Source organism: Canis lupus, chromosome 1 (assembly GCF_048164855.1).
Source record: "Canis lupus baileyi chromosome 1, mCanLup2.hap1, whole genome shotgun sequence".
In the NCBI taxonomy this organism is placed as follows: domain Eukaryota; kingdom Metazoa; phylum Chordata; class Mammalia; order Carnivora; family Canidae; genus Canis; species Canis lupus.
In genome coordinates, this window is record NC_132838.1 from 49,425,902 (window position 1) to 49,443,321 (window position 17,420).

The following is a 17,420-nucleotide window of genomic DNA, read 5'->3' on the forward strand; positions in this document are numbered from 1 at the left end:
GCTAAAGAATGAGCCTTCCTCATTTCAGAGCCTTTTGGGGGCTGGAGGGGTCCCCCCATCTGTAACCCCAGGAGGATAATAGTGGGACAGTGATTAGTACTGGGGAGACCCATGAAGGTGGGCAAGTGGTCATGATCCTCACTCTGAAGAGGCAGCCACAACTTGACCTCAGGTTAATGGTCATGCCCACTGGGGCCAGGGAATAGCCTTCCAGAGATGTTCAGGGGATTTCCATTTTCTTCTTCTCATGTTTGGCTTCTGGTATCTGTCCTTATCCTGTCCTCCTTGAGGCTTGCTATATCTGAGGAGTGAGTGGTTAGAGCCCAGTCCCCATTGGTCTACTTTCCCTACTCCATGGCATTAATGGGTTAGGAGACATAGACATGTGAGTCTCCTCTTCGGGTCTGCCTTCCTGCAGGAAGGCTGCACTAGGCTCCATTCCTGCTTCCACGTGGGAAGGCACTGGGTTGTGGCTCAGGCCTGTTGCTCTCTCCCCACCTGTGAGGCAGCGACCCTGAGGGGATCTGCTCCATAGGCTCAGCTCTCCCCTCTGGGTTCACCCGAGGGCCTGGAAGTGAAGAGGACAGGGAGATAGGAAGCATGGGGATGGTCACACATTAGATCCATCCTCTCTAATGTAACCTTACCAATAATAAACCCGATACTTTGATTTTTCACCTATAGGGGGAGTAAACAGAAGTCACTATGTTATGTTTTAAAAGTAAAATGAAACAAAGAAACAAACAAAAACAACGCTATGGATCCAGATAGATCCAGTTAGTGTTTTGAGTCGTCTTCAAAGCATGATTTCTCTATATGTCCATTTTGAATTACTTTTACCATTGATTCATTTTATCAGCTGATTCTGAATCTTCCTTCCCTTTATTCTGAGAAATAGCCCTTCATGGAATTCCCTTTCTAGGAAAATATGTATTTTTAATTGTCATGGATATGCCTATACACTTAAGGATGGGCAGTGATGTCTGAACCAAGGTAGTGAGAAGTGAGACTCTGAGTTTCACCTTAAACATGTTCCATTTGGAACTCACATGAGACTATCTAATAGGCAGTAGGGACTGTTGGTCTGGGATGGTGAAGCCAGTGCTGGACATGTGGCAGTCATTGGTTTTCCTAGTAGCCAAGGGCTATGTAGCATCCCACATTCCCCTCCCCAAGGCCATCCTGGGATGGAGCTTCTTTTTTTCCTTGGAACCCAGGCCAGTTTTTTTTTTTTTTTTTTCAGAGCATTTACACCTCTCAGGGGACTGAGGGAGGTTTGGCAGTGAGATATGAGTCCTTGAACTGATCTGTACCTAAAGTGAGACTAAATTGTACCTTTAGACACAGTGGACACTACTCCTTTTGCTTGATCTTCCTAGTCTTTAGAGACATTTGGATTGGAAATCCTGGTTGACCTTATGAGTCTGAAATCTAACATCTTTTTCTTCAGTCCATCAGCCATTTAAGTGAGCACCAGGTGTGTGGTCAATATCTGGTGTCAAGAAAGATGCCAGAGTGGGAAGGTGAGCAAGGGGCAGATGAGATATTATGCCTCTGTCCACTGGGAGAAATGGGCCCTGCAGATGGTGGGCAGGCCAGCCTGGTCCTGGGAACCTAGTTGTGGCATCCTGAGGGCATTTGTCAGTCCTGGAGAATCCCTTGAGGTCACTCTGCAGAAGCTGAAGACCTTCCAAGGGCAGACATCCTAGAGCCATTGGAATTTTGGTATCCATCTTTGAGCAGAAATGGATCCATACTTTGACCTTTGAACCAAACTGGCCTCCAAGAGCCCATTTGGATAAAACCTAAAGTTTGGAGCTGGACCAGAATAACAGCTCTAGGTGAGGACTCTGTCCTTGATGTCTGTTCCCACACAAGCCAGTAGAGGTCTCATAGGAGCTGTGGCTCAGAAATGTCTGGCTGGGCAGTTGCCGGGTATCTGAAAGATCACCAAAATACTACTGTCACTTGAAACCTGTCAAAATATTCTTGAATCTAGATAATCTTTACTGGCATGAACTATGGAAGTGACTTTGTCATGGTATGAAATTGCTGGAGTCATAGCATACTCTTCTAGCTTCCATCTGCTCCATTCAAAGACGCCTTGAATGGTGAGAAATGGGAAAAGACATGGACAGGAAATTCTTTTTACCTAACCTAAAATTACTTAGGCTGCAGCTTAAGCTCATTTCCTCATTTTGCATCCTGGGGAGAAGGAAAAAAACAGTTTATCAAGTCCCTAACATGTCGTGTAGGCTCCGTGAGGCTACCTCCCAGCATTCCCCCTCTTGGGCCATAGAATTCCTATTGTATTGACTTATGGGTTTGTCCTTTTTCTTTTTTAGAGAAGCAGTTCATGGGATATATAGCTTTTTTTTTTTTTAAAGATTTTATTTATTTATTTATGAGAACACACAGAGAGGAGAGAGAGAGAGAGGCAGAGACACAGGCAGAGGGAGAAGCAGTCTCCATGCAGGGAGCCCGACATGGGACTCGATCCTGGGTCTCCAGGATCACGCCCTGAGCTGTAGGCGGCACTAAACCGCTGAGCCACCGGGGCTGCCCCATGGGATATATAGCTTTAAAGGATGTACCTGGTATCATCTTTATCAGACAAGAATATGAAAAACTATTACACAAGGTTGTGTGCTGCATTTCTCTAGCAGAGAGGGCGGTCTGTTCTAAGTTTCTAAGAACAGTTAGACTAAATCAGGAATCACTCGGTCATATTTCACCCTTATGCTCCCAGAATACTGATTCCACAACACAGAACCAGAAGGCCATCTGCAGACCCAGAGACCAATTTCACAGCTTTTCTGCCTTTACTTTACATTTAAGGAATGAAATCAGGAGAACTAGAAAACAATCATCAGGAGTAGAACGTGCTGTCACATTTCTAGTCCCAAGAAGAAGCTTTCTGTCAAGGAATCCAAGTGCATGCACATTGATTTGTGCTTGCCCAGATAGATGCTGGTTTGATGAGTTTGCTCAGAGCTCAGGCATGAGGGGCTCTGGGTGGGGCCGGCAAGGCAGCAGACTGCTTTCTATCCAGGCCCCCTCTTCTTCTCTGCCTCTAGTTCTTTCTGAGTGGGACGCAGATGATATTCACTAGAAAGCATCAAAAATGACATCACTGTGAAATAGCAAAGCTGATGACAATCCAGGGAGTGGAAATATCTGCTAATCAAGCCAACATATGACCCAGTTTGCCTGTGCTGGGGAAAGGGTAGGAGGAAGCGTCCTGGTAGATTGGCCTAAGGCCTTAGGAAAACCTTAAATTCAGGACAGATCTTAAGGAGAGTAACCCTAAGGCTGCTTTGTAAGTGATTTCCGGGTCTCCCAAAGGCCTTTGTGCTAAAGAATCACCTTCGTTAGGAGACTCTCTAAGGCTTCAAATGTCACTACTAGAAAAGTCATTTGGTCATAGGTTTTGTCATAGGAATGCAAATGCCCCTGAAAGAGCACCTCGTCCACTTCTTCCATTCTTTCTGGAGAGAGGGGAGGATGAGAGAACCTAACACAAGCTGCCCTGAGTGTGTGTGGGGTGGGGGGGCAGGAGTGCTCCCCAGGGAGGAAAGTGGTGTGGTGGAGAAGATGGTAAACACAACTATGGAGGCTTCACAGTTTGTTTCAGAAGGGTGGTGGCTTTCTAATTAATTTTCTTTTTTTTTTCTTTTTTTCTTTTTTTTCCTAATTAATTTTCAATGGCAATGATCACAGGTCATGTCTGAGCAGGGGTGGGTTCTGAGGGTCCGTAAGCTGGGTTGTGGGGAGCGGCAGGGAAAGCCGGGCTTTGGAACTGGACAAAGCAGGGTTTGCATTTGGCTCCTGCCCGGGTGCAGCTGTGTGACTCTGGGTGAACCCTAACCTCCTTGCTCCCAGCCTTCTTTCCTCTTCTGTAGTATGGAGTTCGAAAATGACCCCTCCCAGGTTGTGTGTATTCTGAGCACCTCATGTCATGTAGGGTTTGGTGCTTGGATCAGTGGGCAGTGGATGGTGGGCACTCCAAAGCCCCCTCTGCCTGCCCACTGTCCTCTCCCATTTAAAGTAGTTGCACACCATATGGCCTTTCTCTCAGCAGACAAATGTTGGCTCAGGCAATTATCAAGTGAAGACACAGTGATGGTGCTTGATCATTGGCAGTGGGAGAACAAACAAATTTGTGCATGGACCCAGTTGGAAGCTCTGATCGTGTCAGCACAGTGAAATGAGAATCATTGGGTTTTGGCAACCTGGAGGTCCTTCCCTCTTGCACTTTATTTTGTGCATCTTAACTGGAGCTCCTTGGAGGTTTTGAGTGTCTCCCCATATGCGGGGCTTGTATTCAGATACAACCGTCTGAATGTGGACTCTCATGCGAGTTGGAAGTTCTTTTATGCTGCGTCCAAGGATAGATGCAAAGCAGAGCTGGGAAGAGCAATGAAGATATTTATCAACTGTTCTTCTTCTCAGATGATCAGTAATGAAAGTCCGTTGTTTTCAGGCCCAGGCAGTTGTGTACTGATGGAATCTCGAGCACCCAAGAAAAAAACATAACGGTGCGGGGGTGTCACAGGCCTCTTGTTTTAGCTGTCCATCTGGGAACTAACTTTTCTTAAGGAAGATTTGGAATCGAACTGTAAAGAAAAACGTTGTTCACGTAGTCATTCATTTATTTTCTTCCTTGGGAGCATCCCCCCAACCAGGAGCATCCCTTTGTAGTTTGAGGGGACCCTACTTTGCTCTTGCACACCTTGTCAGTGTGAAATATTGGGTTCCTGGGATTGAGTGCTGCTACTGGGGAAAGAGGGATCACAGCTAGAAAAAGCTAGTCAGATGGAAGGGAAGGAGGAGAGGTTTTTGTAGTGAAGCCTTGAGAGAAATAAAGGGAACCAAGAGAAGCGACCGACCCCCAGTCCTCTGTCTAAGTAAGTCCTGGCAGGTTTCTTGTGGGTGAGGAGGGGGTACATGAGAATTATTGTAGAGAGTAGCCACGATTGCTAGTAAGTGCCCAGAAAATCACCAACATGCTGCACGTACAGTCTCCTCAGCTCCACATTTCACATAAAGTGCTAGGTTTCTGGTCTATGATTTCTCCCATTGTGGGTTTATGGGACCCTCATTCCTGGAATTGGGGAGGGGAAGCTTTGGAGGTTTTGGTTCGTGCCCATAGTCTGACAACATGCTTTTATCTCCAAAACAGGCACCCCTTTCTTTACTGCTTTGAAATGATCAGGTTCATTCTCTTCTTTTTCATTTCTTAGATTTCTTTGAGTGGAGTTGCACGTGTTCTCTCCTCTTCTCATCCGTTTACTCCTGAGGTAGTGGGACAGTCTGGGGAGGAATGAGTGATGCATGCTAGCATCATCTGTGGTCAGAATTTTCACCTGGTATTAAGGTCACATACTAACCAATCCACGTGTTGTCACAAAACCCTCCTTCCTCTTCTTCCATGAGGTTCCAAATTCATTTTTCTTCATGCTACTCAGTTTAAAGGTTTCTGGGTTTTTAAGATTACTTTTCTCTTTCCTGAGAGTGTCTTGCATCATTGAATAAACAGTTTCAGATCCAGATTTGCCTAAAATTTGACTGTTATGTGAACGTTTAGCGTATATTTATACTATGTAATGTTGTGGGATCCATTACAATGTGAGCTGAGAGATGTTGTTTGACAAATGTTATGTTTTTTTGGGTCATTTTTGAAAGTCATGAATACTTTTATGGAACCTCATAACTGAAGATTAAAATATAATTGTGTTTCTTAATAACTTGTTTTTCTTCTTCTGGGACCAAATATGGAAACATTTAAATTAGCTATGTGCAGATAAACCAGAGGCTTATCTTCCTTTTAAGGTGTTGGTGATCTTGGCTTGTTTTCTTTGTGGAAATGAATGCTTCTGTTATCTCACCTTGGATGCAGTGGATAGTTGTCCTCATCATGACAATTTTACATTGTTCTTCTTGGAGCTATTTTAAATATTGTCTAACTGTACCATATAGAACACTAAGAGCTTATTTGATATATGAATGCCTCTGGAGAATATGTCACATTCTGAATTCGTTATTCCTGCACTAGCAAGGCAGCATAATCAAGCCAGAGAATGCCTAGAGTTTGTTTTGATTTGTTTCACTTTTGTTTTAAATTTACCACCCACAGTTATCCAAAATACATAAAAGCTTGTGGGTTTGGTATGTTTGTTTTGCTCTTATACTGTAACGATGTTCAAACATGACTGTACTTAAAGTCTTTTGGACCAGACAAAAGTCATTTGCTCTTTTGATAATAATATCAGAGAACATTGGAAAAAAAAATTCCTTTTCTCAGTCTGCCATTCCCATAAGTTGATAGTTGCGCTGTTTGCATAGCTGACCACCCACTGAAGCCAAGGCACGTGAAACTGCTGTCCACTAAAATGGGCCTGAAAGTCACGTGGGACCCACCCAAAGATGCTACCAGTAGACCTGTGGAGCATTACAACATTGCCTATGGGAAGTCACTGAAAAGTCTTAAATACATCAAGGTGAATGCCGAGACGCACTCCTTCCTTATTGAGGATGTGGGTAAGTGACACTCTGGTCTTGTTCCCAGTCAGAACTAACTGTACACCGACATTCTCAGTCCCTTTCGTAGGTAGGATGGCTGTTTGTGAAACACAGTGTGGCCAGGCTCCAGGGACCTCATGTTTTTTTGGGGGAACAGGTAACCAAGGTCATGAGGCTGTTGCTTAACCTTTATCTTGCCTCTGGGCTTCCTCATTCTGCACTTGAACTCAGGTATTTCTGGATAGCTCTTCAAATGGATGGAGGAGGCCCTTTTTTGGTTTCTGAATGTGCTTTTGGAAGACATGTTGGTCCTTTGTTGTATAGAAACTTGACTACTTTGCAGCCTAATCTTGAGAGTTCTAATTTATAAACCAATCAGAGATTACTCAAATAATATGTCCCCTTGAGGGTGTGTGTGATATGTCATGCTTAGCCACATCTGGTTCAAAGATGTGATGTTCTCCCCATTAAATTTGATCCCGGGAGTCTGTAATACTTAAAATTTTACCTAAATATATTATAAGTGCAGGTGTAGGTGGTTTTGAATTTAGCCTTGAGCTTCCCCTATCTTTTGCTTTTTTGATCCTATGAGCCTGAAATTCCATTTATTCTACAGTCCAACCTCATAATGGATCATAAGGAAGTAACAGGTCAGCATTATGACAACGAGGTCTCCATGTGCCAGGTTAGCATTTTGCTGCCTCCCTTTAGTGGATCAAAATCAACTCACGGCTCCTCAGATTCTTGGCCATGGTCTACACACATTTCTTCTCCACCTCCTGCATTGTAACGTTAGGCTTTCTGAGGAACGGAGCAGAAAGTATATGGAAGGGACATAAAGGAAGCCAGATTTCCTTTTTCATAGTTCCAGCTAAACATACATTCCTCTGAATCTTTTCTACATTAGTATGACCCTACAAAGTCTGACAGTGAGGTTAAATGGAGATTCTGTTGGATCAAAGGCATGAGCAGGGTCATCTTTGCTAGTTCAAACCTGAGGTTGTTCCCATTGCTGCAGAGAAGAAAAACAGGCAAAAAGAGAGCCCTAGAACTCACTGAAAATCAAATAGTGTATTCCAAGTAACTCACTGATGAGTTAACGGGAATCAGAGACATGTGGATTAAATTTCTTTGAAATACGAATAGCCTCAGAATGAAGAGAGAAAGCGCCTGGCGAAGCATGATTTTGCATTCTGTCTGACTCTAGAGAGGGTTTCCCAGTTAGTCTGGCAGGCTGTGCCAAACCCTAAATGCCACCAGGCCCTGCCGCAGTAGACAGAAGTCCTACTGGCCTCGAGCACAGCAGGGTTGGTAGCTGGCATTACTATGTCCCTGTTGCTGGGCCTCTGGCCGGAGAACCGAAGTTCCATTACAGGAACACTCCTCACCTTGAGAAATGTACATGACCCGTCTTGCCTCTTATCTCTCCAACATCCATCCCATCTAATTCCTGCAAATGCTCACCTTCACTCCAAGCAATTGGCACCTTCACTCACCTTTCACAGTGATTCATTTTGAGGAAAATCAGCACTATTGGATTTTCACTTTCTGTAGCTACAAACTCAGGATGCATTCACCTGATAATGTGGCCTCTTGGCTTCCCTTCCTGTCCCACTGACTTCAGGAGCTCAGCCAAAGAGACCATGGCTGTTTGACCTTGACCCCTAGATGCAAATAAAAAAGTGAAGCCCAGTTATTTCAGAATTAGCATGTCCAAGGTTCCAACAGTTGTTTCTCTAGATTTTTGTTGAAATGGTCAAAGACAACATGGAGACCTAGTAAAGGGAGTAGTTTACTGCCAGAAGGGGAAAATTTCATGAAGCTTTATGTGTTGTGATGAGATGTCCCATGTGCTAAATTTTATAAGTTACACTGACATTTTCATACTTTTTTTTTTTTTTTTTTGAGGTTTCTGTGTGGAACTTCCAGGGGAAGATATTATTTGCAGTTACCAATGCTATCGGCTAAAACACCTAGTTAGTGGACAGTGTGTTCCTATTTCCTACATTAATTTCACATTAAGAAGCTCAAAAGCCTTTTCTGTTGACTATGAATTCAGGTTTATTAGATATGCCATGTACTTTGTACTTTGCTAAATAAATTCCGTGTTCTCTGGGTCAGGTGTATTTTCGTTGCATGAGAGGCATGTTAGTGATATTGATTAAACAAAGCGAGAGAGCTGTAGTTAGACTTGTCACTTAATTCAGAATTTTATTTTTGGTTATACATAGGGAAGACAGTTAGTGAGTCAAACTGTCATTCTTGGAGATTTGAAATGGTGGCTTGATATAAACCATATGTTTCAGAGCCGGGGGTAGTGTACTTTGTGCTGGTTACTGCAGAAAACCACAATGGAGTGAGCCGTCCAGTTTACAGAGCTGAAAGCCCTCCCGGTAAGTCTTACCTAGAATCTGAGGCTGTATTTTTGTTACTTGGATGGGGAGAAACATCCCTCCTTTCTCAGATCTGTATAAATATAGAATCTTTGAAGAGTTCCTGAGCAAGCATTTCTTTTAGACTTGTATAGCAAGCTGAAAGATTGAAAAGTAGGAGAGACTTAGCCCTTCTTTTAAAGTAATTTTAATGTAGGTTGTTGTTAGTGTTTTGTTCTAAATTTTTGAGTACTCATTCGAGTAAACCATGTGCAAAAGACCAAAAAGACGTGTTGTCCAGAAAGCTTAGGTGCCTCATTACTGATGTGGCCCAAGAGGAGCCTTTTGAGGACTGTTGAAAAGACCATTAAACGTACGTCAGAGCTGCACTGAAATGTGGAAAATCCAGTCGTCCTCGTTTCTAACTATGAAGTTGCATTTTCCTCATTTAGGAGGTGAATGGATCCAGATTGATGGTTTTCCCATTAAGGGTCCAGGACCATTTAATGAAACCGTCACAGGTACTATTTGCTCATTTGGTTCATGTCTTCACTGAAGCACCATCTTGCAAGAGGGTTGTGCTTCTGTCACACACATGTGCTCACCCACCTTCATTTAGTTCCCATCGCTAAACTAACACACATGCCACATGGTTTTTGGTCAATCTGCTCTGCACCTGATGGCCCAGACTGCAGCCAGCCGGTGTTGCTCATTTCACACTGTTCTTTCATGTTCTGGTGTGGGGTCGTGTCTGCGTCTACATCTGGGGATACTGTTGCACTGTTAACAGGCAAATATGGTGGTTGAGATGGCAGTCCTGGCCTGATGAGGATATTTACAGTTCTTATCTGTGGATGCATAAATGAATGGAATCCACCAAGAAGTGGCTTTTATTGGCTAATATGTTACATCGAGTTCTTCTCTCTTTTCTTATAAGCATGGGATATTTTGTGATATGTTAGAGCACTTGCCTTCCATCTCTGCTCCATATTTGTATACGTGTCTGTTTTACCATTGGGATGTTAATGTTGTCTAGTCATATTGTTTCACTTGTTGAGAGAAGTGTTTATATTTCTTGTATGTTTTTTTGAATATATTTAATTAATGGTGAAAAAAGAATGCAAAATGAATGCAGTTGTTTTGGAATATGGTTGGATAATATCTCTAAGGCAATATGGTGAGGACCTATATACTGTTTTCATGAACGGTGTTTTTAAGTACTTCAATCTGGTGTTGTTGTTGAGAGGAAGGTGAGTACTTTGAATCAATGACTGTCATCTGCATCTCCGGTCAGATTTGATGGGTGTAGGCAGTTTCAAAGTCCCTTTTCTGAAAAAAAGGGGTGGAAAAAATGAAACAATCAGAAAAAGAGGCTGACTTTCAAGGAAAGGTGATGTGCTTCCCTTCCAATATATTGCGCTTGTGGCAACCACGGGGTGTTGGAAGGGAGTCATCTTGGAGACTATTAGAGGTGAGGAGATGAAAGTTGGAAGAGAGAAGTAAGGGGCAGGCATGGATTCTGGGGTCAAGCTCCAGAGTGAGAGTGGAAGCAGAGAGTGTATGAGGGTGACAAGAGGGTCAAGAGCAAAAGGCCAAGGTCAAATCTGAGAGGATGATGACAATTGAGCAACCAAGATGGTAGCACAGCTAGGAAATGTGCAAAATAGGCATGGGTGTTTATTTCAAGATTGTCCACCCCTGAAGAGGCACAGGTAAATTTTTTACTGACAGATGTTCAATGCCTTATCTTGTATTTTAAATTACCATTTTATTTTTTATAATTTTTCTGATAAAGTTTTCTGAATGACAGTAGTTTTAGAACAAGTGATTTTCTTTTGCTTTTTCTTAAGTAATTTCTTATGCCTTCTTTAATAAAAACACGTGTGTGTGTATCTGTATTTGTATGTATGTCTGTAACTTTTCTGAGTGAGCACAAATTACAGAAATGCTGGGACTTGGGACTCACAGACAATCCTGCTCCAACTCATTATTGGTTTTATGTACTGTGAAATCATTTGACCTCTCTTTGTAGGAGACTTTGTATGTCCTAGGTGCCAAAGAGCACTCTTCTATAATATGGAATACTGTATTTATTATACATTATGATTAAAAGACACTGGAAAAAATTGCTAGCTGTAACCATTTGCAACATATGATATAAAGCAGAATTTTTTTAAAAAAAAGAATATCCGGGGATGCCTAGGTAGCTCAGTGGTTGAGCATCTGCCTTCAGCCCAGGGTGTGATCCCGGAGTTCCGGGATCGAGTCAGTCCCAAATTGGGCTCTCTGCATGGAGTCTGCTTCTCCCTCTGCCTATGTCTCTCTCTCTCTCTCTCTCTCTCTCTCTCTCAGTGTGTCTCTCATGAATAAATAAATAAATCTTTAAAAAAAGAATATCCAGAATGCACAGACTTGGTTACAGTGCTCCAGAAAAAAATTCTATTTCATTGTTAATAAAAATAATAAGAGTAATTTATGAGAAGTTATCAATAACTGATCAGCATGCACATCTATGCCTTTTCTTTTTTTTTTCTTTTTTACATCTATGCCTCTTCTGTAAGGCTTGGAAAATATGCTCTGCTGCTGTTCTGAGAAATGGTTTAATAATTGACAATCCTGTTAAACAAAATAAGTATTCTGAATCCCAGGTATCTTCATTCAAAGGGAGGGTTTGGCATTGGCTCCTGGTGGAAGGCCCCAAGGGTTTCCTTTAGTGCTTTGACTGGTAACATCTCACTTTCTTTGAGTATTTTATTTGAAACCAGAGGAAAATCCATCCTTTTGCTTTGCTGGAAATAGTTTCAGTTCAAATTCTGGAAGACCTCCTTTTGTGGCTAGGACCTAGCTTGACCTCATTGTCTTTCCTTAATCATTAGATTCATTCATTCAGTGCCATTGGCTTTCCAGGCGCAGGTCTGTATGCTACAGATCCAATAGTGGGTAAGACAGACAAGGGCTTGCCTTAACGAAGACTGGATTCTAGTGAGGAAGAAAGACAATAAACATGTAAGCAAAAAATAATGCATATAATCTGTATTAGTTTATGAGGGCCGCCATAAAAAATACCACAGAGGGTAATTATATATAATACATAATATATATATATTATATTTATATAACAAAATACCACAGTTCTAGAGCCCAGAAGTCCAAGATCAAGGTATCAGCTGGCTTGATTTCCCCTGGGGCCTCTCTTCGGCTTGTCTCCCTCCTGTGAGCGCACATTTTTGGTGTCTCTAGGTGTCTGAATGTCCTCTCCTTAAAAGGACACCAGCCAGATGGGAGTAGGGCCCATTCCAATGGCCTCATTGTAACTTAATCACCTCTTAAAAGGCCCAGTCTCCAAAGACAGTCACATCCTGGGGTAATTGAGGGTCAGGACTTCAACATATGAGTTTGAGGGGGAACATAATTCAGCCTGTCGCAGAATCATAGATTCTTTGAAAAATGAACAACACTGAGGTATAGACAAAGCCAAGTGGGGGAGCCCAGGAGGCGCTAAGATGGTGGTACCAGGCAGAGATGGAATGAGGACTGCTGGCTGGGGGGAGCGTGAGGAGGAGGAAAAACATGCCAGGCAGGCTTGAGTGATCCTCAGACGGCCACTCGTCCAAATCTGAAAGCCCTTAGGGCTCAGAAAGTAGGAGGACTAAGCAGAACTGCCAAGTTCTTGGCAGAAGTTTTGGCTTTGGCTTTGGGCAGCTCGTCTTATATCTTTTAGTTTGAAAGGTTTCTTTGTATTTCTATGTGAAATCCCTCCCGTTGAGATGCAAACCCATATCTCTTTGTTTTGTCCCCAGGGAAGAGAGGTCCCAAGTCTATTCAGATATTGGAATCTTATTATCTACCTTCCCGGCAGACTTCTTTTCTGAAGTGGTTTTAGCTCTTTTTCCTCTGTGACCGGATGTGGGGTCATCTGGTCTGTGTTGAGTCAGACACGAGGGTCAGGACAAGACCACGGCCCAGCTCTGCTTCCACCAACCCAGGGACTCAGTGTGCAGGGCATTCTGCTTTCACCAGGCTCTTCATCTGAAAAGTTTTAGTTCTCAATAGGATCATGTGTATTTTTAATAAGATGATGATTTTCTTTCCTTTTTTAAAAAAAATATTTTATTTATTCATGAGAGACACACAGGGAGAGGCAGACACCCAGGCAGAGGGAGAAGCAGGCTCCATGCAGGGAGCCCAATGTAGAACTCAATCCCGGGACCCCAGGATCACTCCCTGGGTCAAAGGCAAATGCTCAACCGCTGAGCCACCCAGGCGTCCGAAGTGATGGTTTTCTAAAAATCTAATCATCCATGCTGTCCTGAAGCAATGGTGCTCAAAATAGAGTACTGAAATAAAAGTCCAATTTATACCTTGTATTTTCTTACATTATATTTTAGTCCAGGAAATTTGCTCATTTTTTAGACAAATTATAGCTTAGACTTGAGTTCACAGTTCTCCTTGGCCATTCTCAACCAACACTGGTGTATCAGTGGCCCAACCATTCCCTGACCTCTGGTTGTTCTCAAAATACAAATAGCATGTTGGTGCTTGGCTCATGATGGCCTGTCCACACGGATGTCCTCCATGATGGTGGCCCATGCAACATCCTCTCCTCATGGTTTCCAGCTGCCTCCACCTGCTGCCTGTGGTAGAATGGCTCCTGTCCACAGTCATCCCACTTTCTCAACTCCCTAACTGTCCTGAGCTCCCTTTTGGACTTACTCAGGCTTTGAGTCCATAGACTCTTCCCATTTCCACTGTCCAGAATCATCTCCTGGCTCATTTCTTGTCTTATCCTGGTCCCACTCATGTCTGCTCAGCCAGCTCCCCTGACCATGGGACAGCCTCAGCAGCCTGCTAGTCCCCATACCAGGGCCCCTACCTCCCCGATTTTCCTCCTGCATGTGAATTGCTGAGCTTTGTGGGAAAAGCAAAGAGCTAAGCTGATCTGTACCATTGTGACTCCTTACAGCTGGTCTGCGAACTCCAACTGGGTCCTCAGTGCTGCTTGGCAATTGTTCTATGTGGCCTGACTCAGGTTATTCCCTTCTTCCATAGGTTGGCTGGTCCAGAATGTTGCCACTTGACTCAAGCTCCTTCCTCCCGTCCTCTTCTTGCTTCTAGCCTTGCTTTCTGCCTCCCTGGGAAATAAAGTTCATCAGCATGACACTGCTTCTCTTACTTCCCATGATTTCCAAACCCACCTCTCCCTTCCTTCCTCTTGGCTCTGAGGGGAACTGCTGTCTCCATGACTTTTTAAGGCTGGCTTCATCCATGTGAAGCTACTTTGCATGCATGGCCAGACCCGAAAGCAGGGCTGGGTTTGTGTTCATCATGGGAGTCTCACTATTCCCCTTAGTGCCTGCCTCAAAAGCTGATACCTGCTGTTGAAAAGTGTCCAATTATTTGACATAGAAACAATGAAATTAAGAAACCATTCAAACCAGTTTGGCACCTTTAATTCCTTCCAGGGCATTCCTTTCATAGGAAATAGCTATGGGCATATGAGAAATGGATATTTCATAATCTAGAATTACAAATTCTGCTCTTTTCTATCAATAGTTCATCAAAATGAGCACTGACCTTTAGGTATATCTTCTTGCCAACTTATTTATTTATTTATTTATTTATTTATTTATTTATTTAAAATTTTTATTTATTCATGATAGTCACGCAGAGAGAGAGAGAGAGGGGCAGAGACACAGGCAGAGGGAGAAGCAGGCTCCATGTACCGGGAGCCCGACGTGGGATTCGATCCCAGGTCTCCAGGATCACGCCCTGGGCCAAAGGCAGGCGCCAAACCGCTGCGCCACCCAGGGATCCCCTTGCCAACTTATTTAAATGTGAATGATGTGTAAGGTGGAGATTCTAACCCTAGGGGTCCTGCGATGGGCCCTTTCCTGACTTTCCATAATCACCATCTATACTCCCCACCCAGTCCACTCCTGCATGGCTGGCCCTGGGTGCAGATCCAGCACATTCTTGGATCTGTAGCTATAAAATTCAGCAGCTTTAAAATGCTGGGACTTAATGAGAAGTTTCTAGGCTCCTTTCTAAGAACTGTCTCAGGTTCTAAGTTTTATGCCATGGCTCTAGGTTCCTTTCAGCTTGGGAGATTTGGTGAATTTAAGACACTAAACAGATTGATTCTGCCACTTTTATTGGGTGATTTTAAGCTTTGTAAGCAATTGGGAACCATTTGTAGTCCTGAGAAATGGCTCCGTGCCTTTTTTTTTTCCCAACCTACTCTGACTGTTTTAGATCAGCAAACTAAAATATCATATTAGTAAAGGGAGAAACACTGAATTGCAGTTTCTGGGGGTTGGATTTGTGCCTGAGCACACAGAGGTACACAGAAGGAAGAATTGTCTCTAGTGATCCACTGGATTTACCTCTCCCAACGGCCCCCTTCTCTGTGCCACCCTCCCCTTCTCTGTGTATGACGGCAGGAGTACCACCACGTGAGCCAGGAAGAAGGCCCCATTAACTTATTTAAACTGACATATGTCGTTGTCACTCTGGGTAAAAGCTGCTAGTGTAGCCCACCAGTGGGCAAATCACACACGGAGCTGCTGCCTCTGGGGCTCTGTCAGATAATGCTGGAGCCAGGCCATGGAGCTGCTGTGTGCCAGACTTGTGCTTAAAGTGTACCCCAATTCAGAGTTTTTAAATTAATTATAATCAGATGGTCCTCTTTTCACACGCTAGTTTCAATTAACATCCTGGCCAACAGGGAATTAATAATGTCTGTGGCATGATTTTCTCAGTAGCTCTCTCATGCAATCATGAGTTTTATTAAGTGCAGTTTACAGGGCAAAAATCAGTTTCGGGTTTACAGCCCGGATGGTGAGTGCCTCAAGGGCAGGGTGCTTTGATTTTCTCATCTGTGTCCCCATGGCCTGGGGCAAGCACACAGTAGGTGCTCCATAAATGTTTGTTACACAGAAATGCATTGGGGATGCCTGGGTGGCTCAGTGGTTGAGCATCTGCCTTTGGCTCAGGGTGTGATCCCACGGTCCTGGGATCGAGTCCCACGCTGGGCTCCCTGCAGGGAGCCTGCTTCTCCCTCTGCCTGTGTCTCTGCCTCTCTCTGTGTTTCTCATGAATAAATGAAAGAAAGAAAGAAAGAAAGAAAGAAAGAAAGAAAGAAAGAAAGAAAGGAAAGGAAAGGAAAGGAAAGGAAAGGAAAGGAAAGGAAAGGAAAGGAAAGGAAAGGAAGAAAAGCATTGAAGACTGCTTCCACTCTGTGTCTGTGCCCTGGCAGAGGAGGTGAGCAGTGACCAGAGCTAGGATGCTGCGAGGTACAGACCTGTGTGACAAAAGGTCACGGTCACCCTTGTCTAGCCGAGCTGTTGCTGCTGGGGGTGGTCCTGGGCCGGCCAACGTGTTGGCCACAAAACAGTGCTGCCATTAATCAAGATCCTAACTCTTGCCTTCTGATTCTTAGAATAACACCAGGTACATTTGTGGACTGGAATGCCTCCAGGCGGCTGTCTGTGGGGGCGAGATGTGTACACAGCATGATCTGTCCGCTGTGAGGTTGCACCTTCTTCCTCAGGGACTCCCATATCCTTATCAGGGTGCCTGCTTCAAAGTCACCTCTCACATTAGAGTGTAGACTTTCCCAACCTTCGAGCCCATTCTTTTTTTTTTTAAATATTTTATTTATTTATTCATGAGAGACACACACAAATAAAGATTTCATTCATTCATTCATTCATTCATTCATGAGAGACACAGAGAGAGAGAGAGTCAGAGACACAGGCAGAGGGAGGGCTCCCCTGTGGGGAGCCTGATGCAGGACTCGATCCCAGGACCCTGGGGATCATGCTCTGGCTCAACCACTGAGCCACCCAGGAGCCCCGAGCCCATTCTTCAATAAGGAAAAAGTAGGCTGTGGAGGCTGTTGGAGCTGTGTGACTTCTCCTGAAGCTGAATGTTCTTGGGTGGGAGCAAAGCCCTCAGTGGCTCCAGTCCCCACAGAAATGCCCTGGCAGGAAACCAGGAGCTGTTGCTGACTGGAGGGGCTCCCAGCGGCGTTCTGGGGTGCTTCCCCCCAGATGAATGTGAGTACGTGCTCACAGATTTTCCCGTCACCAGTGAGCTGCTTGGAAGCTGGTGACAGGAGTGAGGCCTTTTCCTCAGGTGTGGGGCAGGTGCCCACTTCAGAGCCCCGAGTGACTGCTCCACACCAGGGAGGGTGGCGAACACTGGAGAGATGAGCCGCCCCCACATGTGTGGCCCTGAGTGAAGGCGACTCTGCCTTCACGTCCAGCGCTTGTTGATAAACCCAATGCTTCTGACGAGGTCACCATCTTGGGACCAGTGGCCACTGTCTGACTGCATCCCCATCATGAGCTTTTCTTTTCATGTCTGAGTGAAAAAGAGGGCAGGCATGGGCCTTGTGAGCTTGTGGAAGAGGGATACGGTCCTTATATGGGATCACGAATGCAGATGTTGGTCCTGAAAGCAAGCTTTCTCCCTTTTAACCCATCAGCCATTCATGTATAATAATTGGGTCTTCCATTTGCAAAG

At 44.2% G+C, this 17,420-nt stretch overlaps 1 protein-coding gene across 1 annotated transcript in view; it reads left to right on the forward strand.

Annotated features, from left to right (window-relative positions):
- The window catches only part of FNDC1 (fibronectin type III domain containing 1), a 101,245-nt gene that overhangs the window by 19,708 nt on the left and 64,117 nt on the right, over positions 1-17,420 (forward strand). Inside the window, exons 2-4 of the mRNA XM_072829562.1 lie at positions 6,346-6,540; positions 8,829-8,915; positions 9,347-9,415. Of these exons, the coding sequence (XP_072685663.1) occupies positions 6,346-6,540; positions 8,829-8,915; positions 9,347-9,415 (351 nt within the window). The remainder of the gene's footprint in view (positions 1-6,345; positions 6,541-8,828; positions 8,916-9,346; positions 9,416-17,420) is intronic.